The following is a 22899-nucleotide window of genomic DNA, read 5'->3' on the forward strand; positions in this document are numbered from 1 at the left end:
CTTGGACTGCCCCCTACCCGACCCCAGCTCCACTTTCCAGCTTCTCAGACCTAAACTCTGTCTTTGACTCTTCAAGCCACAAAGAGTTTGGCTTTCTGGGTGAAGTTCTGCCATCTTGTTCCATGTGGGTTGAGGGATGCTTACGGCAAGAAATCCGTAAAGCTGCAAATTTAATCCTGTGCAGTTTGCTGCTTTCAGTGATCAACTTCTGTGCTGTTTCTACCTGATTTTTGTTGCTCTCCAGTGCTTTGAAATAGTTATAATTGTTATCTGTGGGAAAGTTAATCCATGGTAAGCTACTCCACTGTCATTGAAAGTGGAACCATTTAGCTGATTTTCGTTTTTATGCAGACTTTTAAGTGGCAAGTTTAATTCATGGAAGCTCACTGTAGATATTAATAATTTTATATTTATTTCTGCTATTTGATTTTTAGCTTCCTCTTTTTATTTTTTTAATTTTTGGTAAGTTATATTCTTTGTTTCTACTCTTTTATAATTACCTTGGCATTTTACCACATTTTTTATGTATAACTTAAATACTAAATTATAACCACATATTGTCTGCCTCTATGCAATAATAAAAGGTGTCTAGAACACTTCAGCTCTGATCGTCTTCCCCCAACTTACAAGCTGGTATTCTCCAATATTTTGGTTCTGTGTGTATAGTATAATGCACACAAAAATGTTACAAAACATCACAAAGCAGATACCATCCTCAGGGTAAAAAGATAGCACATCACCAATGTACTAATTTCCTAGGGCTTCTGGTACTAAGTACTACCAACTAGGTGGCTCAAAATAACAGAAATTTATTGCCTCATCCTTCTAGTGGTTAGACATCCAGATTCAAGCTGTCGGTAGGGCCGTGCTCCCTCCTGGCTTCTGGATCTTCCCGGCAGTCATAGGCGTTCATTGGCTTGTGGATGTATCACTCCAGTCTCTGCCTCCATCGTCACGTGGCCATCTGCTGCCTGTGTGTCTGCTTCACGTGCTGTTTTCTTCCTAGAAGGACGCCGGTCATACTGGATTAGGGCTCACCCTGGTGATCTCTTAACTTGATTACACCTGTAAAGACCCTATTTCCAAATTAGCTCACATTCGCAGGTACATATCTTTCTGGGGGACACAATTCAACCCATAACAACCAGTACCTTAAAAGTGTCCTCGTCGTTTCTCCTTGCAGTTACTTCCCTGCACTCCTTCCCAAGGTCAGTGCCCACCATCCATCTTACAACACTAGTTCGCTAGTGCTTGACTTTCAGCTCTTTCTAAATGGGATCGTCTAGACCATCACTCTCTGCTAGAATGTTCAGTGATGATGAAAATGTTCTGTATCTGCACCACTGTGGTTGCTAGTGGTCACGTGTCTATTAAGCACTTGAAATGCGGCTTAACTGAGGAACTGAATCTTAAATTTTGTTTAGTTTTAATTAATTTAAATATAAATAGCCACATATAGTCAGTGTCCATCATATCGGACAGCACAGGCATGGTCTATATTCTTTTGTGTCTGGATGCCTTCATTCAACATTGTTTTACAGATTTATCCAGGTGTTAACATGTAGCTTTGGTTTGTTCATTTCTAATACCTGTATAATATTCTATTTTATGTATATACCATAATTCATCTATTTTTTGTAGACGTTTGATTTGTACTTTTTGGCTATTACAAGTAATGCTACTGTGAACACTCTCATCATGTCTCTTAGTGCACATATGCCCATATTTCTGAAAATGTATACTTAGGAGTGGAATTGCTTATGATCAACTTTAGTAGGTAATGCCAAATTGTTTTCCCACAGTGGTTGTGCCAATTTCTTTTGTTCCAAGAGTGTTTATGAGCTCCCATTGATCTACATCTTCACTAATCATCAAAATTACTTAGTCTTTTAAATTTTAGCTACTGATGGGTACATACTGGTATTTCTTTGTGGTTTTAATTTACATTTTTCTGATGAGTAATGTTTATTGACCATTTTGACATTATGTTTTGTCAGTGCCTTTTCAAATTTCTTGACAGTTTTTTTTAAATCTTTTTATTGATTTTTCTGGGTTGGAAATCTTTCAGTTGTTTCTGGGTACAAGTTCCATGTATTCCAGGTATTTTCTCCCACTCTATGTTTGCCTTTTTACTCATTTAACGGTATCTTTTGATGCATAACAGTAATTTTAATAAAGTCTAAATTAGCGTTCTTTCATGTAATGTTTTTTGAATCCTGTTTAATAAATCTTTCCCTACACTAAGGTCATGAAGGTATTTCCTTGTATTTTCTAGACGCTTTGTTATTTTGCCTTTCTGAAATTTATTTTTATGTATTCCATAAGGAATATATAAATTGTATTTTTTTTTTCCACATGGCCTATCAATTGACCCACCACCATTTATTTAAAAGACCATCTTTGGGGGCCAGCCCGGTGGCGCAGCAGTTAAGTTAGCACATTCTGCTTCGGTGGCTCAGGGTTCACTGGTTTGGATCCCAGGTTGTGGACCTATGCACTACTTGTCAAGCCATGCTGTGGCAGGCGTCCAACATATAAAGTAGAGGAAGATGGGCGTGGATGTTAGCTCAGGGCCAGTCTTCCTCAGTAAAAAAAGAGGATTGGTGACAGATGTTAGCTCAGGGCTAATCTTGCTCAAAAAATAAATAAATAAAATAGAAAAATAAAAAGACCATATCTTTTCCCACCATTCTGCCGTGCCACCTTTGTCATAAATCAAGTTTCCATATATGCATGGGTCTGTCTCTGAGCTATCTATGCCCTTCCTTTGGTCTATTCATCTATTCTTGCTCTGGTACCACACTCTTAATTACTGTAACTTTTTAATAAATTTTCACATCTCTTACAAGTCTTGTCATATTGTTCTTCTTTGCTAAGAGCATCTTGGCTTTTCTTTGCATTTCCTCATCCCTTTAAATGCATCTTAGGGCACCTCACTGACCTTGAATCTAGCTTTAACGTAACACACGGTGTATATATTAACTTGTAATATTTTAAATTACAGACAACATAATACCAATGCCCCAGCTCAGAGGAAGGTACAGGTGCATCTTAGAGGGATCACTGGTGCCTGTGAACCAAGTAGGCTCTGAGAGACTGGACTGGATGGGATGAGATAAATCTGGTGTGACAAGCTAGTGAAGGCCAAGAAATGGACACCTAATTCCACCCTCTTGGGTTTTAGTGTCATTCTCAGGGAGAAAATGGAGAAAGACCTGTGAACCCGAGAATGTCTGTCTTGTTCACTATTTATTGTATTCCTGTGGCTGGTTGTACAGTCGGCATTGAATAAGTATTTGTTAAATGAGTGCATATGTGTATATAAAATATGCTTCTCAGAAGACGTTGTATAGCCATGAGTTTCACTCTTTGCCTTAGATGCTAGAAAGCTTAAAACCAAACTTTTAATAGCCTGTGAGATTTTGCTGTTTTGTGGTTTTACCTATTTCTTTCTTCTTTTTCTTTACCGAGGTAACGTTGGTTTATAACATTATATAAATTTCAGGTGTACATCAGTGTATTTCAGTTTCTGTGTAGATTGTATCACGTTCACCACCCAAGGACTAATTACCGTCTGTCACTGTCCACGTGTCCCTTTACCCCTTTCGCCCTCGTCCTATCCTCCCTTCCCCTCTGCTAACCACCAGTCTCATCTCTGTATCTGTGTGTTTGTTGTTGTTTTTATCTTCCACTTATGAGTGAATACCTGTTTCTGTTTTAAGTGTTATACGCATTACCTCAAGTGTTTTTGGAAATAACTGCATAGATTTTTCTTTTTAGTGTTGACTCTAGTGATTACCTGTCAGTGATTCTAGAAGTTTGTTGACTTTCTACATCCCTAAATGGAAACAAACTTGCCAGTTCCTTAGCACATTAAGCTCCTTTCTATTATAATTCAGTTTCAGATTATATCCAATTTCTCATATTTTAAAATACTCAAATTTTATGATGGAGAAACTGCCAAGTTATCCTGTTTCTCCAATTTGTATTTCCTTTCCTTCTTGAAAAGATGGGTGTAGTTGATGAGACTTACATAAAGCACATGTTAATTAGTTTTCTGCTCTAAATATTAAAATTCTCTGTTTTTTAATACAGATGTGGAATTAGAAGAAGCTATTAGAAGAAGTCTTGAGGAAATGTAATTAAAGATATTACCGCACAACATCAAGTGACCTTGAAGAGACTCAAAATAATGAATTCTTGAGTTTGTTTTCTAAAGGATGCCAGAAATCTACTAGTACAAATGTATTTGAAAACATGCTTTTTTTCTTTTACATGTTCAAAATATGATATTTGCTTTGTATTTTTGTGCTATTTTGCAAAAATGTACAGAGGAATAGAATACATGTTAATGCAAATATAAATCATGTATTCTAATATAAGTATCACAGTTTCCCAGTTAACATAGAATTCATATATTTAGGTTAAAAGAATTTAAAAAAAATAGAAAAGCTCTTGACTATTGTTTATATGTTTCCCAAATAGCATTAGTTCTTTATCTGTACTGTACAGATGATTCTGGGTTTTTTTCAGGAGTGAAAATGAATATAAATAAAGCTGTCATAGCTCAGTTTCTCTGTAAATTCCACTTATCGTGGCACTAATATATAATACCTTTGAGATCTTTGCTTATGATTATTAGAAGAGAGTAATGGAAACTGATCATGGAAACAGATTAAAAATTTTACCAGCATGTTCTTTGTGGATTTCACTCAGATGTGTATTCCTGCTTTAATTAGATGAGCACATTGCGGGAATAAAAAAAGACCCCTAATTTCTTTGAAATTATTAAAAAGAAACCTTTTCCATTCCTTTTACCTGCTTAGACTTTTATGTGACTTGTATTATCTACTGTGTAAAGGGAATGATGTCAAAATATTTGCATAGAGTTAAACTTATTTTTAATAATATTAGTCTTTTTTTATATATATTTGTGTAAACATATTCTTCAAAAAATAATGTTGACAGTCTACTCAGGATTAATCTTCCTTAACCCTTTAAAATTTTTGTTTCATATGGAAAGAACTATCTTCACTTTATTCATTAAATTGTCAGTTTTCCTACTTTGAGTATTACATATTTAATTTTTAAATGTCGAGGCCCTCATTTTGAATAATAAAAAATATTACATAATTAGAAGACTAAGAAGGGCTTGTCAAACTATTTGTGTGTATATGCTTCATGTTATTTGACCAGAAATGTCATCCCTAAAATTCTGAATGGTAATTACTTACCAAACTTAAAATTTTCTATAAATATAAATTTTTTTCTTTGACAAAAAAAATCATGGCTAGAAATTCTTTCTCTGCAACTAGATATTTTAGTGTGAAATAGCATTACTTTTTAAAAAAAATTACCGTAGTCTTTTCAATTCACATTGGAAACCATTTTGTGTTTTTATTTCTTAAGATGTCTGTTCTATACTACCTGCTTGCATTTTTTTTAAGTAGAACTCACGGCTTGAGAATTTACCAGTCATTTTTCCAAAATGACCACACTGTACTTTTAATTTATATGTTAAAGTGGCCAAGCAAGGCTTTAGGAGGCAGTCACTGAGCCAGACCTCAAAGACATCTATCTGCGGGAGCTTGCTCAGCAGTGAGGGCCACAAAGGACGTTCCAGAAAGAAAAGGGCTTAAGCAGATGTAGGGAAGAGGAAGAAACAGCACCTCTTTGCCAGAGGGGCCACACGTGGGTGTGATGTACACTGACGTTCTAGTTAGAAGCTTTTGTAGTGTGTATGGTAGAGAGGAAGTGAAGCTTGGCATTTGATAGGAAAGGAATATTTCACTGTGACCTTTAAGAAAAGGTAATTGGGTTGTTTAATGGTGTACTTAATCATTGTCACTGATTGTATTTCTACTTGTTAAGCAATTAAAAATCATTTTTAAATTACTTCATAATTTGAACTTGATTTAGACACAAGAGGGAGATGTACTCTGTGGATGATATTACAGAAAGTTATATGGATTATTAAATTATAAAAGTAAATGTTTCTAACATTGATAAAGATGCTTATCTTTTTGTTACATCATTCATTCATTCACTCACAAAGTATTTATTGAGTATTTGCCACGTGCCAGTGACTATTGTAAGCACTTGAGATGTGCCAGTGAGCAAAACATATCCCACACTCCTCTATGGAGCACACATTGGGGAATGAGGCGGGCTGGGATAGAGTGATGGAAGATAAGCAAGTATATCTGGTGGTGATAAGTGTAATAAAGAAAAACAGGGAAGGGAAAGATAATAAATAGTGTAGGCATGGGGGGCTTACTATTTTTAATATGGTGGCCAGAAAGGATCGTGCCCAGGTGAACTTGAGCAAAGACCTGAAGAAGGTGAGGGAGTGAGCCATGCAAGTATGTATGGGGAAGAGAATTCCAGGCAGAGGGTGAAAAGGTCTAGAAGGGAGCTTGATCTATCCATGGGAAAACAAGGAGGCTAGTACGGCGGAGCAGGATGAGCTAGGGCAGTAACAGGAGATGAAGACCTTGAGGCCTTTCTGAGGACCTTGGCTTTCACTCTGCAATGAGGAGCCCTTGAAGGTTTCAGAGGATAAGTGCTGTGATCTGCCTTATTTAGAAGGATTACTGTAGTTAGAGAACACGCCTGAGCGGCAGGAGCAGAAGCATTAAGACCAGATAGGAGGGTACTGCAATAATCCAGACGAGAACTTTTGGAGGCTGGGACTGGAGTGGCAGCCCCAGAATTGGAGAGAAGAATCTGGATATATTCTGAAGGTAGAGCTGACAGGATTTACTTACGGATTGGATCTAGGATATGAGAGACAAAGAATCCAGGATGATTCCAGAATTACTTAGTAGACTTTCAAACCATTCACAGAATGTCTTTGGATTCCGAGTTGGTTTCATGCTATGACAAAATATATTTGATGGCATCAAGTAATCCTCTACATTAATAGTTTATTAATATTTAGATTGAGTTCAGAGTTGTTGACAGGAAAAATTCACTAGAATTCAAACACACAAGATACTTATTTGGGCAATTAGAATTGCAATTCAGGGAGCAGAGATCCAGGTAGAAACGCAAATAATGTCCCGATTACAGGAGAGGGACTCGGGTTTACGGGGAAGAGGGAGGAAGATGAGCTGTGCTGTGTGAGGGAACAGTTTATTAGAGCTAGATGTGGTAAGGCTAGGTTCTTCAGAGACTGATGACTCGGTCATCGGCAATGTGCAGTTCCATCAGTCCCTACAGATGGGGTATTCTTGTGCTTTCACTGACTCCCTGGAGTGTCGGCAGTTTGGTGCAGTTTGGCAGATAAAACAAGACTGCAAGGCACTTCCTCTGAATGGCTGCTCTGGCTCTGTTTTAATATGGCTTCTCTCTTGTCTTTCACAGAGGGGCCTGGTATCCAGGCTTAAGGGCCTCATCTCTGTTCAAGCATATGAAGAACTTTGATCTCAGATTAAAGGTGGTAATTCACCTTAAACTGTTATTATGTATCATTTTATGTGCCTTGCACGTTCTCATCCTTGCACTATGGGGCATGTAGCTATAATGAGATGGCAGCAAAGCACAAATTTTTAAGTAGATAAATTTTTGTACTCCCAGGCCTTTTCCACTTCCACTGACATTTATGGTGTCTGACCTAGTGGCCTACTGCATGTTTTCATTCTTAATAGATTTAAATAAACTGAGTGTAAAATGGCCTTAATTAATACCAATTATTTCACTCGAATTCCAACAGGAGTAATTTTTTAATAGAATAAAAAGTCAAAAATCCCTTCAGTAGAACAGGTGGAAATAAGGGAAATTCACTTTGCTTCCTACTACATCCAGCTAGACAGAAAAGTGGGGTAGCTTCCCCCCCCCCCCCCCATAAGCTTCAGTGGAGGTGTCCAGGCTTGCTTTATTCTCCTCTCAGGAGGGACGACCAGGACCGGTCAGGCAGGTTTAGGAGCGGTACTCGAAGGCCATCAGTTCCACAAAGGGACCTCTTGCATCAAAGGCCTTGACCGTTTCTGGTTTTGCTGTGAATTACTGGTGCCGGGAGAAAGCAGGCGAGGGTACCCTCACCCCCGTGGCGGGGATTTTGTGCTATTTTGCCAAAACGCAAAATAGCGGGGGCGACCTGGCGACTTTGGGCGGCCCGGAGGGCCGGGGCCGCACGGGGCAGAGGTCGGGGTGTCCTGCGGGGCTCCTCGGCGGTCTCGGTTGTGCCAGGGCCTGAGAGAAGGATCCGGCGACACGTTAGGGTCCCCCGTTTCTGCGCCCGTCCCGCCAGGTGCCTGGGGGCCGCCGGCTTCGCTCCGCAGGCCCGGCCCTGGCGGCGCCTCCCGACCCCGGCCCGCGGCGGCGCGCCTGCCCTTGTTTGGCCACGCGGCGGCGGCGGGGAAGGCGGCGGCGGGGAAGGCGGCGGAGCGGCGCGTCCTCCGGGCCGCCCCCCGCGGGCGTCAGAGGGGCGGGCGCCCCGCGCGGTGACGGCGACGCCCGCGGCCGCCGCGCTCCCCACTCGCCGCCGCGGAGAGCGCGGTGACCGCCCGCCGCCCCGCCTCGGAGGCCCCGATGGCTCAGGCGAGGATCAACGCGAAAGCCAACGAGGGGCGCTTCTGCCGCTCCTCCTCCATGGCCGACCGCTCCAGCCGCCTGCTCGAGAGCCTGGACCAGCTGGAGCTCAGGTGCGCGGCGGGCGCGCGGGGCCGGGGCCGGGGCTGGAGGTCGGGGGCGGCGCGGCGTCTGCGCCGGGGGCGGGGGGTCCCGTCCGCGCCGGGTTGGCGCGGGGGGGCGCCTGCCGCGGCGGCCACACCTGCGAGCGCGCTCCTGCGGCCGCGCGCCCGGGGGACTCGGGGAAGAGAGAAGTTCGGGAGCCGGTGTTTGAGGTTAGGGGCTGTGACCTCGCGGGTCTCCAGAACTTCGAGAACCTTCGGTGTGCCGGCGTGTGGTCTTCCCAGATGTCTTTAGTTTATTCTTTCCCACTTAGGCATTTTTAAGAGAGGCAGCAGCTTAGTGGCCCATAATGGGAATGATCGGTTTCTTTGCTCGAGAACACTTCCGAGCAAAAAAAGACAAATTAAAACTCCAGGCATCCATCTGATAGCCAGGAGTAGAGAGAAGGAGGGCAAGCGAGGGCTGCGTGCTTCGCGGCCTGCAGACCCCCGGCCCCTCTCCCCGCTGCTGCGCTCGGCCGCGGGTCTCCGTGTTGGCCCTGCGCCCCCTTCCCCGGGGCTGCGCCGACCCCTTCCTGAGAGCGCTAGTCACCGGCCTCAAGGCTGAAGATGGTCCCCGGTTTTCCCTCCTAGCTGATTAAGACTTTATTAATTAATATAGCGGGAGGCTTGTGTAGGATTTGTAAATATGTATCATAAATTTTGGAAAGACTTTTTTCCTTTAACATTGTATGGAAACTTTTATGTCTTTCCTATAAACAATTGTGTCGCTCAGGTTCCTGGGTAAATTGTGTGCAGGTGGAGTTAAATGGAAATCTCATTGAGGCACCGCTGAAACTGCACAGAATTGTTTCCCATAGTTTTCGCCGGGTTCTGAGTGAGCAACGGAGTGTGTAAGCCGAAAGTTGTAAGAAGCGACGCCTGTATGTCTTTGTCTCCATTAATGTAACAAAACAAGAAGAGGTGGCTGTTTGACCAGAAAGAGCATTAATAACCACAGTATATCTTAGCAAGTGAGGCATTTATGATTATTGTTACCCCGAGAGGAGAGTCAAAAAATGAGAAATTCTCCACCCACAATGGTTTCATGGATGGCAATGGATAGAGAAACCTGAGCCAAAAACCCCGTTCTGGGGTTCTGCGCACAGCGAGGGAAACCGACCGGAGAGGAGAAGTGCTGCCCCCGGCTTGAGCCTCCTGCGGAGCAGAGCTAGAGACCCGGGCCTTGAGACGTCCCTCCCAGTGCTATCTTTCCTTTCATGTAGCAGCGCAACAAGGGACTCCCGGTCTCCCCCAGGTCTGCAGAACTTTGAGGGCGTGTTCTCAGCCGTCGGGAGTCTCTCTTCCCTCCGCAGAATAAAGGGATTCTTTTCTTAAAGAAATGAAGAGGATATTGTCCCTCCTTTCTTCACGCTGAGTCATTGTCCCCAAACGTGTAGTAACGCCTCATGTGTGGTAGGTACAGAGCAGTCAACTGCTCATCTTTAAAAGAAAGCCTCTGGTTTTGAGTAGTAGTATAGCCTAACGTTTGATTAGTGTAAAATGAGTCCTGATTACTGTATCAAGTGATTAAAATATAACTTGCTGAATTAACCCTTGAGCTGAGGAGTGTCAACCTACAGAAACAGAAACCAGTTTAAGAGGCAAAGCGTTTGTTTACTTGGGATCAAAGGATCGCAGTTGGGGGAGCACAGATCCTGGGGAAAGGGAGGAAGGTGAGGTGAGTTGTATTAAGAGTTCACTGGTGCCGCAGGACGTCGGGCTGGGTTCGTACTTCATCGATGGGCGTGGGGCTCGATCATCAGGCAGAAGGCCAGCCTTGTGCTTCCCAGAGTGGTTGGCAGTTCGGTCAGCAGTGAAGTCCCGTTGCATCAGTCCCTACAAACGGGGTATTCTTGTTCTCACTGACTCCTCGGAATGTTGGCGGTTTGGTCCAGTTTGGAAGATCAAGAAAACAAGACTGCAGGGCAATTCCTCCACAACGGCCGCTCGGGCTCTGTTTTAATGTGGCTCCAGTCAAGTCCTCTTTCACGTTGGAAGGACCGATTAACATGTGTCTCATTGTTCCTTTTAAGGACTTGCATAGTAATTTTAGACTTTTGTGAGCTTTGTCTCTTCCTTTTAAAAAAAGTAATACTGGCTGAAAACTAAGGAGGTGTTTCAGCAGGTAAATAAAAATAGAGAAAAATGCTAGTGCTGATCCGTTAAAGACTGTTCGAAGGCACACGGGCAATGTCCCAGAGCGCTGCCCTGTTAAGGACTAGCGTCAGGCCCAGGAGAGCAGTATTTACAGAAAAACGTGATATTCATATGTAATTTTGCTCTAATACTTTAATTTCATGTTAAGGACGACTAATAACGCTGTGTGTGAGGTCGAGTCAAACAGTACGGTTGGTACCTACCTAGAAGCTGGCGTTCACTGTTCCCCAGCCACACTAGTTTTGTCAACTGTGGTAAAAACTTCCGTATGAAACTGAAAACAGACTTGTGCTAAATGCTTTATACCTGGAGAGTATGTGATGTTTAAAATGCTTTAAAATGTTTGGCAGCGTTCCATTTGTTTCTAAACTTTACCACACTAGTCTTTCCTTTTTGACTCCATCTCATCTCCGTTTTTGCTTCCTCCTAAAACTGTGATTGCTTTCTCTCCTGATTTTCGTGACCAGTTCTAAATGGTGTCTGATTTTTACATTATCAGTGGTTCAAGACACTCTGCTTATTATTGTTACTTTTGTTTGACAGCACAATTTATAAATAATACACGCTAACGTTTATTCACTTAATGGCTACTGACTATATGCCCGGCCCCAGGCCTTTGTGGAAGTTACTATTACCTCCATTCTCCAGATGGAAAATTCAGGCTTAGGAAGTGAAAAGACTTGTCCGCAGTCACACAGCTAGAACCCAGGAGGTTTGGCTGTGGAGCCTAAAACTTTATGCCTGAATTTTCTTTTAAAGTTAAATATGTCATATTTCAAAATGTAGGACTAGTATATGGATGGATATGTGATTCTAATGAAAGAGGTGAAAATTCCATTTAAATTGGTGTTTAATTCAGTAAATATTGAACACCCATTCTGTGCCAGGTATTGAGTGACTCCTAGAAGGTTCTGGATAGCAATGAAGATGTTTGGGACATGGGGTTGTGGAGAGTGGCAGAGGGGAGAACGACAGGACTGGGAAATTGGCTGTTCCCAGATTTCCCCAATGATCATATTGTGGCTCTCCACTCCTCTTATCAGCCCTTTGCAGCGGCTTACATGACAGCCGGGGAGCGAAGGGTTGGGGCGGGGCTGCTACGCATCATTTGGCTGAAAGTTTCCTGTTGCTTACAGTTTCTTGGGTGTGCCGATGTCACAGAAGTCACAAAACAAGATGGCATCCTAATTAATACTGTCTCACAGTCTCTAATGTGAAAGAGCGCTTTTCATATGCATAGTCATCTGAACCTTTACGGTAGGAGGAGGGCACATATTCTCTCTCCTAGAGATGAAGGAGCTGAGGCCCAGGGGCTTGAGTGGCTTGCCTGAGGCCGTACGACTGATGAGTAGCTCCCAACATTTAAACACCAGTCCCGTTTTTACAGCCAAGTGTCTCAGTAGTGAGTGTAACTGAATATTTTGGTGCTGATTAGGGAAACCTTTCCAAATCTACGCTGCCAAAGATACAAGTGGTCGCTGTGGTCTTCTCTTGATACAAGAGTATTGAATAAGAGATGGGACTGTGATTTTAAGAACCTGTTTTAGAAATTATTTCTTTCAAATAAATCTATGATAGCATTTGCCATTTTCGCTCCTTTTTATGAAAGCACAAATTCTTGTTATTTTTATAAGCCTGAGTTCACAGTGGTAACTACATAATAAACACCACGAAGCTGAAATGTGCCAACACCACTTCTAGGCACATTACACATATGAGCTCGTAATTTTCTTAGTTGATGCTGTCAGTCCCTGTGTTAAAGCCTTTACTGCTTTTCTTCATTCAGTCACAACCACCGTCTCATTATCCCTCTTTCATAAATGAGGACATTGAGGCAAAGAGAACTTAAGTAACTGCTCAAGGTCACACAGCTAGTAAGTGGCAGCCGGGGTTTGAACAGGTGGACGGAACAGTCACTGCATTTCCTCTGCCAGCCGTGTTAGCTCTGGTCCCCGTGGCCACAGGCTGGGGAGATGGCTGTCGGGCCTCTCCTAAGTCTCTCAACAGTTGTCCTTTTGCTATGAGGCTGCCGAGATTTGTGAGGTGCGAGACCTAACGACTGGCTGAGGATGTGTGCACTGGAGCTTGGTCCTCATCGGAGGATTCTGACCAGAATTTCCTTGTGTTCAAGCCTGCTTGGTTGTGATTTCATGCAGAGAGTTTTCCAGGAGCACAGCCCGGGCCAGCCTTGACGTGAGGATAAGTTCTTTCCCAATTTGGACATGTAGCTCTTCCAGGATCTGTTAGTAAAAACAGAACTGCCCCTCTCCGCCAAGAGAAGTGTTGTCAAATGCCGTGTTAAGAAACGTGAAGGATAAAGTGAGATGGTCCAAGGCTTGTCTCACCAGAGTTCCAGAAGAAAATAGTAGAATGGAGGACAGAGACTATTTGAAGATATAATGGCTAACAGTTTTCTAGAACTAATGGAAAGGTTGTAGACAAAAAGATTTACATATGAGTTGAATTTAAGGATACCAGTAGCTGATAAACAGTATAAATATTACTTAAATTAAGTAGAGATCTACATTCAGCTTTTTAAAAGAAAAATTAAAATTTGGTGTAGTCCATACACTGGACAGGTGTGCAGTGCTGAAGGAGGCATTGATTGCCTCCAGGGAGAGGAAGGGGAAGTTGCTAAGGAAAGAGTTCCTGCCAAAAGGTTTGGGTTGTGAAAAAGGATCACGCTGCAGACAAGGGTCAGGGATAAAGAATCCTTGTTCAGGAAGAGGGAAGCGCAAAGGAAAGGTCCGTGATGCCAAAAAAGCCCTTGGAATCTTTACATTTGAACAATGCATTCTCCCTTTGCTGTGAAATGAAACAGGGGTACATGAAAACATATGTAAGAAGTCCTGTAAAAGATAAACTCTGTTTGCACAGGGAAAATGCCCCAGTGGTCTCTGGCCTCAGTGGGAAAAAACCCAAAACTGAAAAGTTCCATCTGGGGGCTGGCCCAGTGGCACAGCAGTTAAGTGCACATGTTCTGCTTCGGCGGCCTGGCATTCACCGCTTCAGATCCTGGGTGTGGACATGGCACCGCTTGTCATGCCATGCTGTGGTAGGCATCCCACATATAAAGTAGAGGAAGATGAGCACGGATGTGAGCTCAGGGCCAGTCTTCCTCAGCAGAAAAGAGGAGGATTGGCAGCAGATGTTAGCTCAGGGCTAATCTTCCTCAAAAAAAAAGTTCCATCTAATTTTTTCTATATTTGGTCTCATTTGATGACAAAATATCTTCTTCATAGGACTGATTTATTATATTTTTTTCTAGAGTGTCTCCTTTTAAACCGTTTTCCAGTTAACAACTCCATGAACTTCTGTTGTAACCTATTGTCATAGATGAAGCCTTCCTTTTTATCATAACATTCAGTTCTCTCTTTATCCTCTTACATTTGAATACAAACTCGAGTGTTGAAAAATTAATCTCTTCTTTCAGCATCTTCTCATTTACCAATCGCATGATTCATCTGTGTCATTGTTTGTGTTTATAGCGTAAATATTACATGTTAGTGTCCACTCAGTCTCTCTCACGGGTGCTGGGCCCTAGTTTGTCTGAGAGTTTGCTGCTGTAAAATGTGTAAGAATGTAATGAATGGCATTGGGGGAGGACCTGATATTGTATTCCTACTATTTTATAGAAGATTGTTTTTAGTTGTGTTTTCCAGCCAAATTTGTCACATAAGCTTCTTACCTGCTCTTTGCTTTTGCTGGCTCCTATAAACACAAAGTCCGGCATGCGTTTAGTGTCTTGATGTGTAAAGAGACCCTGTGACTCTGCAGTGTATCAGTGCTATTTTGGGGATAACAGGTGGGTGACTGTTGGGGAGAAGGCGTGTGTGTGGCTAGGGTGAGGAGGGGGTCCTTATATGGGCAGGACATGTGCTAAACCCTTGGTGAAGTTGTTCCTTCCCTGCTCACGTAAGGCAGCAATCACGGTGACATCTTCTGTGATCTTGTGTTTCTAAGACCTTCTGAGTACTGGGGATAGGTGTGTCACTATTTATCTTGCAAGAGTTGGCAACTTATTTAGTTTCAGTATAATATATAACAAGAAAGTGCCGTGGAAACAGAGCACTTTAAATATACTGGGTTTTTTCCCTCTTGCTCTCCTGAGCCCACAGCCCAGTAACGTGACTGGGCGTGTTCGTGTGTGTGTGTAGTGAGTGCATGTGTGTGTGTAGCTGGAGAAAGGAGTGCTTCCATAGTTGGATCAGGGCTTTATACCAAAAGCCTACAGAGGCATTCTCTTTAAATTCAGGAAAACACAAAGACACCCTTTCTCACCGCCACAGCTTAATACAGTACCGAGGACTTTAGTCAGTACTGCAAAGAAAGAAAATAGGAGCTCATAGGATTGAAAGGGAAGAGAGAAAACTATCATTTTTTGCAGATGATATGATCATCAATGGAGAAGAACCAAGAGAATCAAAAGACAAACCATTAAAATTAATGTGTGAATCACAGTTGCCAGTTACAAGATGAATCTGCAAAAACAGCATTTCTCCAACCAGCAAAAAGCAACTAGATAATGCAATTAAAAATATATTAGCCACAATAGCAGCAATATCCATAAAGGATCAAAACACTCAAAAGAGTCCACAAGACTACCATTAAGAATACTTCAGGGGCTGGCCCCGTGGCCGAGTGGTTAAGTTCACGCGCTCTGCTTCAGGTGGCGCAGTGTTTCGTTGGTTCGGATCCTGGGTGCAGACATGGCACTACTCATCAGACCACTCTGAGGCAGCGTCCCACATGCCGCAACTTGAAGGACCCACAACAAAGAATATACAACTATGTACCGGGGGGCTTTGGAGAGAAAAAAAAAAAAAGAATACTTCAGGGGCTGGCCCAGTGGCACAGCGGTTAAGTTCGCACGTTCAGCTTCGGCAGCCTGGGGTTCACCGGTTGGGATCCCGGGTGCAGACATGGCACCCCTTGGCAAGCCATGCTGTGGCAGGCGTCCCACATATAAAGTAGAGGAAGATGGGCACGGATGTTAGCTCAGGACCAGTCTTTTTCAGCAAAAAAGAGGAGGATTGGCAACAGATGATAGCTCAGGGCTAATCTTCCTTAAAAAAATAAAATAAATAAAATAAAAAAGATATAAATATGAGAAAGGTAAAATGATAACATTAACAGAAGGAAATGTAGTAAAATATCTTAGGACCCAAGGGATGGGGAAGAACCTGAAACAAAACTTCAAAAGCATAAAACATAAGGCAGAACAAAACCAAGAAAAGAGGAATTTGTTCTCTTCAAAACAAGGATCTCTGTTCATGAAGGACATCCCGGAGTACGTTCCTGTGTGACAGGATGGGAGAAGATGGCTGCAGTGTCTGGAACCAACAAGGGATTAATACCTTGAATACACACACAGATCAAGAAGAAGACAGTAACCCCTGGTTAAGAACGAAAAAACCAAACAGGCGAAGGCTGTGAACAGGCTAACAAAGATGAAGGAGTCGGCTAAAATTATTAGTAATGAAAGCGGTGCAAATTAAGTCCTGCGTACCACTGTACGCTTAGTAGACTGGCAACGGATAGAGGGAAGGTGCCGAGTACTGGCAGGGCTGTGGGGACTCTTCTGCTTTGCTGCTGGGAGCAGGGCCTGGTTCAGCCATTCTGGAGAACAATCCTAGTCTCGAGTCAAGTTAAGGGTCCACATGCCCTGTGTCTCTGCATTTCTGCCCTGGGGTGTGTCCTAAGGAGACTCTTTCAGGTCCGTAGGGGACATGTATTCATTGAAGTGTTATGTGTGGTGAGGAAAAGCTGGGGACAAGGTGAGTGTCTCCACGGGGGAGCACAGGGAAGATCGGCGGGTCCCCACGTGGAGTGTTTATCCTTCAGCAATTAGAAGCTGCTGATTAGAGGTACACATAGGAGTGGACGGTTCTCGATAAAATAATGCTGAAGGAAAAAAGAAACAGTGAGATATAAGTGAGTTGAAAATAGACAGATTTTGTAAGAACAAATACAAATAGATAAACGCTACATAAAATGATTGCCCTGTGAGTGGGAGGAAAATGGGAGCTGGGTAAGTGAATTAAAAAGAATAGAAAAATTAAAGAATAAAAAATAAAAAGGAATAAAGAGTTTTTGAAAAATGTTGCTAATGATCTTTAAAACTTGAGTTGGATTGAAGGATAGCGAGATGAGGAAGACAGACCTTCCACGGCGTAACCGTTTTGTTTTCCCGATCTGTGTAGGGTAGAGGCTTTGAGAGAAGCAGCAACTGCTGTGGAGCAAGAGAAGGAAGTCCTCCTGGAAATGATCCACAGTATCCAGAACAGCCAGGACATGAGGCAGATCAGCGACGGTGAGGCCCGTTCCACAGGAGGGCTCGACTTTTACTCACTCCCTTAAGGGACTGGGACAGCGTGGGGCAGTTTTTGCTTCACTAGGCTTCCACGTTTAGTACGAGCAGCAGACAGCAGCTGCAGCTGTCCGTTATTGCAGGAGCCACTTACCCAGAGATCATTGTTGCAGCTGGAAGTGACAGAAAAAGGCCTGCAGGCTCCAGAAGAGCCAGCCCCAGGCAGTGAGGCCCTGCCCTCGACCTCAGGTTCACACTCCTAACTTCAGTTCTTTAGGCGTTACTGGACTGTAGAAGATGTAAAAGCAGAGGGAAAGGTGAGAGATAAAGGAGAGAAGACAAAAGGAGATGAATTGAGGTGTAACTTAAGGACGGAGGGAGGAAAATGCAGAGAAAATAAATTACAATCCAATAAAACCCCATTAATGTAAAATTATGTGATCAATTTCATATAAAAAGCATGACTGACTGCCCGTGGAGGAACAGGTCACTTGTGATTTTCTTTCATTGGCAATAGTCTTCCTGATTTGGCTCCTTTGGTGCCCGCTAGGTCAAGGTAGTGGGCCAGGTAGCTGGTGGGGAACGTGTGCACTCTCACCCCCAACCAGAACTGTTCCACATCCACAGTGGGGTCAGGTCTAGCCTGTCTTTTCACCATCCTGACCAAAGATGAATGAATTTGGGAGGAAGTTACAGGGCAGTTCAAATAGGAGATTGCTGACTTCTTCATGTAAATAATGAAATGTTGGTACAGCGTCCTGTGGGGGAGGAAGACAGTTTCCCTGCCCTCTAGGTCCTTCTGGCAGGTCTAAGAATTAAATTGACATGAGACAGGACAACGGGAGAAAATCAAACAAAGTTTATAACATGTATACGTGGGAGAAACCCAGGAAAACGGAGTAACTCACCAAATAGCTGAAGCCACCACCTTAAATACCATCTTCAGATAAAGGTAAAGGAAGCTGTTGGGGTAGTGATTTGGGACTTCTGAGGGGAGGAAGGTAATTCACATGGAGATGGAGGAGCAAATGTTTGGTGAGCAGATGTTTGCCGTGCCTTGCAGAGACAATGGGACGTGAGACAACTTTGATCAAATGGGCCTTGCCAGGTGCCTTCCTGTCTACACGCCTGGAGTTACCTATGGTGTTACCACCTTCCGGGGACAGGCCTTCTATCTGCAATTTTTTAAGCAGTTACATGGGAAGGTCAGAGTTTCTTTCTGAGTCTTTTGTTCTTAAAAATAAGCCAAAGAGACACATTTTGGGGTGGCACATTCTGATCCCCCGCAGCCCTTTTCCCACTGTTGCCTCTTAGTGCTGGCCAAGACAGACTGTGGCCTCTTTAAATTCATCTGGAAGGGATGAAGTCAGTGTGTAATTTTGAGGCCAGCTTTTGCTCCACTATTGTGGCTATGTTTTCTCAGCCAAAATTGAGGCATCGGATTCTGATATACATGCAGAATATGCCACCCCAAAACATGCCTCTTTGGCTTGAGGGTTATTTTGAGCTGATTATTTTTGAGAAACTGCAGACACAACAGAATCTCTGAAAACCGAGTAGAAATTACCCTTTTGTAAGAGACATTTACGTTTATAAAGGAAACCTCCATTTGTAAAGGTATCTCCCTCTCTGTACCAGGAAGAGAAGGATACCTCTAAATCACAGAAACTTATTGGGGGGGAGAAGCCACCTACTACTAAATCTGCATCACCATGTGACCCTTGAGAATCGGGCTTCCATGTCACCTCCCATAACTGGCCTCCCTCCCTCCCCAGCATCTTTGTCTTTAGCTGAAGATGGTATTTAAGGTGGTGGCTTGGGCCATCTGGGAGAGTTACTCAGTTTCCCTGGGAATCTGCCATGTATGTATGAGGTATACATGTTAATAAACTTCTGGGTTTTTTTTTGTTAATCTGTCTTTTATTACAGGGGGTCTCAGCTAAGAACTAGGAAAGGTAGACAGAAAATTATTTTTCCTCCCTACGTGCACATCCTTATGGAGAGACCCAGGACATCTCACCTCACAAAACCTAGTTATGCTCGCTGTTCACTCTGTTCTGGCTTGATCTCCGTCCAGTTGCAAGTGCCTACCTGCCCAGACTTTTGCAAACGTGACAGCTGGAGGAGTCATCTGGTCTCCCATGCATAAAGACTTCAGCTCACTCTCTGTAATCTGATACACTTTAGCAGTTAATCCTACATACTGTAGTTTTAACCTTTACCTTTAAAAAATTTATAGCAAAAGTGCTTACAGAAAATAGACTTAGTCACAAACGAATGCCTTCGCGTTCTTGACATGGGTAACTTTATGTCTCATACTGATTGATATTTCAAACTTTTTATGTTTAGGAGAAAGAGAAGAATTAAATCTGACTGCAAACCGTTTGATGGGACGAACCCTCACCGTTGAAGTATCAGTAGAAACCATTAGAAACCCCCAGCAGCAGGAGTCCCTAAAGCATGCCACCAGGATTATTGATGAGGTGGTCACGAAGTTTCTGGATGATCTGGGAAATGCCAAGAGTCACTTAATGTCGCTGTACAGCGCGTGTTCATCTGAGGTGCCGCCCGGGCCAGTTGATCAGAAGTTTCAATCCATCGTAATTGGCTGTGCTCTTGAGGATCAGAAGAAAATTAAGAGAAGATTAGAGACTCTGCTTAGAAATATTGAAAACTCTGACAAGGCCATCAAGCTGTTAGAGCATTCTAAAGGAGCTAGTTCCAAAACCCTGCAACCAAGTGCTGAAAACAGATTTAATTAGTTCTCAAACCTAAGAGCACTTACAAATATGGAGGTAAAAATGATAAAATACTATTTGAAGTGGTAACTAGTTCTTTGTTAGGCAGAACAACTCATTAGATACTGATAGTTGTTTTAGATAAGGAAAATATGCCAGTGTCGCCAGTTTTGTGAATAACAGGTAAAACCAGAAATGTTTTAATTATCTTTCTAGAACTTTTTAGATTGAAGTCTTGTCCTGTACTAGGATCTAGCACCTAATACATATATTTTTTTACTTTCCTGTGGCTGAATCCTTAGATGTGGGGAGAAGTAAGTGCTCAGCTGGGGCACCACTGTCACTCTTCCTTTCTGGGCCCGTCTGGCTCGGAGACACACGGGCGCATGGGCGTCTGGTGGACTAGCCATTCTTTACCTTAAGCAGCACACACTTGTACACATCTCCTGTTGACCAGGCAGCAGGCTCGAGGGATACAAGCAATCACAAAATGAGAACCTTGCCCTACATCTTGTTTCACTCCGTAGTTTTTTTAGACATCTGTATCAAATTACTTTCAACTTAAAGATTTATGCCTCTCATAATGTGCATGTATTTCTTGATATACGTGAAAACATGGCATAAAATGTGGGAGAATTCACCTCTAATTTTACCACTGTGAACAACTATGTAGCTACTTCATCTTTTTCCAAATGCATAATTTCTCTACATTTTTAATCATTACGGAAATACAGTGTTGTACCTTGCCTTTAAAAAAAGAGTTAAGTGCAGCTATAAAGTCTGCTTAATTGTCAACTTTTCAGCCTCCGTTCTGTGTAGTTGTAAAATTCACTTTCCCCTTCCCCTTACTGGACGTATAGGTTATTTCACTTTCTTGCTTATTCCTGCAACACATTATGTACATAGAGTATTTCCCTTCTTTTGTTTTTGATTTTCCTTGTGTAAATTCCCAGCAGTGGGATTTACTGGGTCAAAGGGATACATTTTCATGACTTGACATATTACCAAATTTTTTTGTATAAGAGTTATATCAATTTATACTGTCTTCAATAATTAAAATGTAGCTATTACCCCGAAAGCTTTCCAGCATTGAGCATTGTTTTTTTCTAACATTAGACGTGAAACACCTTAATTTACTTTGCATTTTGTTTACTAACAAGGTTGACCAATGTATTGATTATTCCTTCATGTGTGACAACTGAGGCGACTATCGAACACTTTTATTTATTCAAAGTGACGAGGGCCATCGATACATAAAAACCTCAGCTTCCCCCAAGACCACTTCAGAACGAGTGCATCAGACTGCATTTTCATTAGAACAGTAACACTTTCACACTGGGAAGAGAGTCCAGATGCAGATTGATTTTATATTTATCTCTCTCAATGCAAACAACATTGAGATTCATTTTCTGGACAAAAATGCCAAATTAGTCCCTCTTCATAAAAAGCAATTACAATCTAAGCCATTCATGGTTTTGGTTGCCAGCCAAAGACTGCCTCATTTAAATCTTTCCATTTCTCGGGAAACCTTAATTCTCACTGGTAACTGGGGCAACGCTGTTTGATTTCAAGTCAGTGGACTCTGAGTTGCTACCCTCAGGTTCACTGTCAGATAAAGATTTTGTGTGTGCGCCATCTTTTTCTTGATCAGTTTTTTGAAAATTAAGAAGCAGTCCAGTTTGGCTCAAGTTCTCGAGGTCCGTCAGCATCCGTAAATCCCTTCCGCTGGGGGAAATACTCCCCTCCCCCTCGCTCCCTGTCAGCCGGGACTACTTCTACTACACAATTCTCCGGCTCTGCCTCCTCTACCCTTGTATTCTCCGCCGTTGTTTCTTTCCCATTTTCTGTGATGGAGTTTTATTGGAGGCCATCGTGATCACGGACCTGAAGAGCTGGCATCTGCCGTCTCCAAGCGGCTTCCATCCTGGTCTGCAGCATCTCCCCCATCTACCAGCAGCTCGAGCCACATTCCACGGGTGGGGACCTCAGTGTTGATTCTTAACATTTATTTTTGTTTATAAGAATGGAAGTGTAATTTATTTTGACGTGGTGAAACTCCTGAGAGTCATGTTTTTACCTTCATTTAAACTGGTGTTTTTTTTTTTTTTGTGAGTAAGTTTGGCCCTGAGCTAATGTCTATTGCCAATCTCCCTCTTTTTGCTTGAGGAAGATTGTCGCTGAACTAATATCTGTGCCAGTCTTCCTCTATTTTGTACGTCAGTCACCACCACAGCGTGGCTTGATGAGCAGTGTGTAGGTCCACATCTGGGATCTGAACCGGTGACCCAGGGCCACTGAAGCGGAATGCGTGAACTTCACCACCACACCATCAGCCCAGCCCCTAAACTGTCATCTTTTATCTAGATAAAGATTTGGACTATAAGGGAATTGGAGTATGTTTTGCGGTATGTTGACACGTTCCCTGACAGCCCCCTCCAATTCCATACCATTCCTAGCGTGTAACATACAGTCTTAGGCTGGCCCTTCTGCCTCCTTCATGAGCACTGCTTCCCAGCAGAGTGTTCCCATCCCCGCCCTGGCTCCTCCTCGCCCGGTGTGTGGCCAGCAGGACCCCCCGCGGAGTTGATAGAAGAGCACTCAGTGTTCATCCACCGAGGACAGAGTGACCGTGCTGCCTGCTTAATGATCTGCCACATGCAGAACTGACCCTCCTGGTACTGTCATGTGGGAACCCCTGACATTGAAAAAAAAACCCTGGGGCCGGCTTGGTGGCTCAGCGGTTAAGTTCGCACGTTCTGCTTCTTGGCGGCCCGGGGTTCGTCAGTTCTGATCCCGGGTGCGGACATGGCACCGCTTGGCAAAAGCCGTGCTGTGGTAGGCATCCCGCATATAAAAAGTAGAAGATGGGCACGGATGTCAGCTCAGGGCCAGTCTTCCTCAGCAGAAAGAGAAGGATTGGCAGTAGTTAGCTCAGGGCTGATCTTCCTCAAAAGAAAGAAAGAAACCCCTAAAGCTTTCAGAGGGATGGGAAGGGGAGAGCTGACAGTAGCCAATGTGA

General features: G+C 43.1%; 2 protein-coding genes across 9 annotated transcripts in view; both read left to right on the forward strand.

The window, feature by feature from the left end:
* ZNF451 (zinc finger protein 451) overlaps positions 1-6010 on the forward strand; it is a 79519-nt gene extending 73509 nt beyond the window's left edge. For 7 of the 8 annotated variants that reach the window (XR_011530136.1, XR_011530134.1, XR_011530135.1 and 4 more), the window contains one exon: positions 4096-6010. Coding sequence is in view for 3 of the 8 variants with exons in the window: in XM_070586345.1 (XP_070442446.1) it covers positions 4096-4142 (47 nt within the window). In the remaining 5 variants the exon portion in view is untranslated. The remainder of the gene's footprint in view (positions 1-4095) is intronic. The other variant, XM_070586347.1, reaches the window with a different exon arrangement.
* A 2363-nt stretch (positions 6011-8373) lies between these two features.
* Positions 8374-20958, forward strand: BAG2 (BAG cochaperone 2). The gene is made up of 3 exons (XM_070586361.1): positions 8374-8645; positions 17036-17145; positions 19492-20958. The coding sequence occupies exons 1-3, from the start codon at positions 8533-8535 to the stop codon at positions 19902-19904; spliced, it is 636 nt and encodes a 211-aa protein (XP_070442462.1). The 5' UTR covers positions 8374-8532; the 3' UTR covers positions 19905-20958.
* The last annotated feature ends 1941 nt before the right edge of the window (positions 20959-22899 follow it).

Source organism: Equus przewalskii, chromosome 19 (genome assembly GCF_037783145.1).
Source record: "Equus przewalskii isolate Varuska chromosome 19, EquPr2, whole genome shotgun sequence".
Taxonomy (NCBI): domain Eukaryota; kingdom Metazoa; phylum Chordata; class Mammalia; order Perissodactyla; family Equidae; genus Equus; species Equus przewalskii.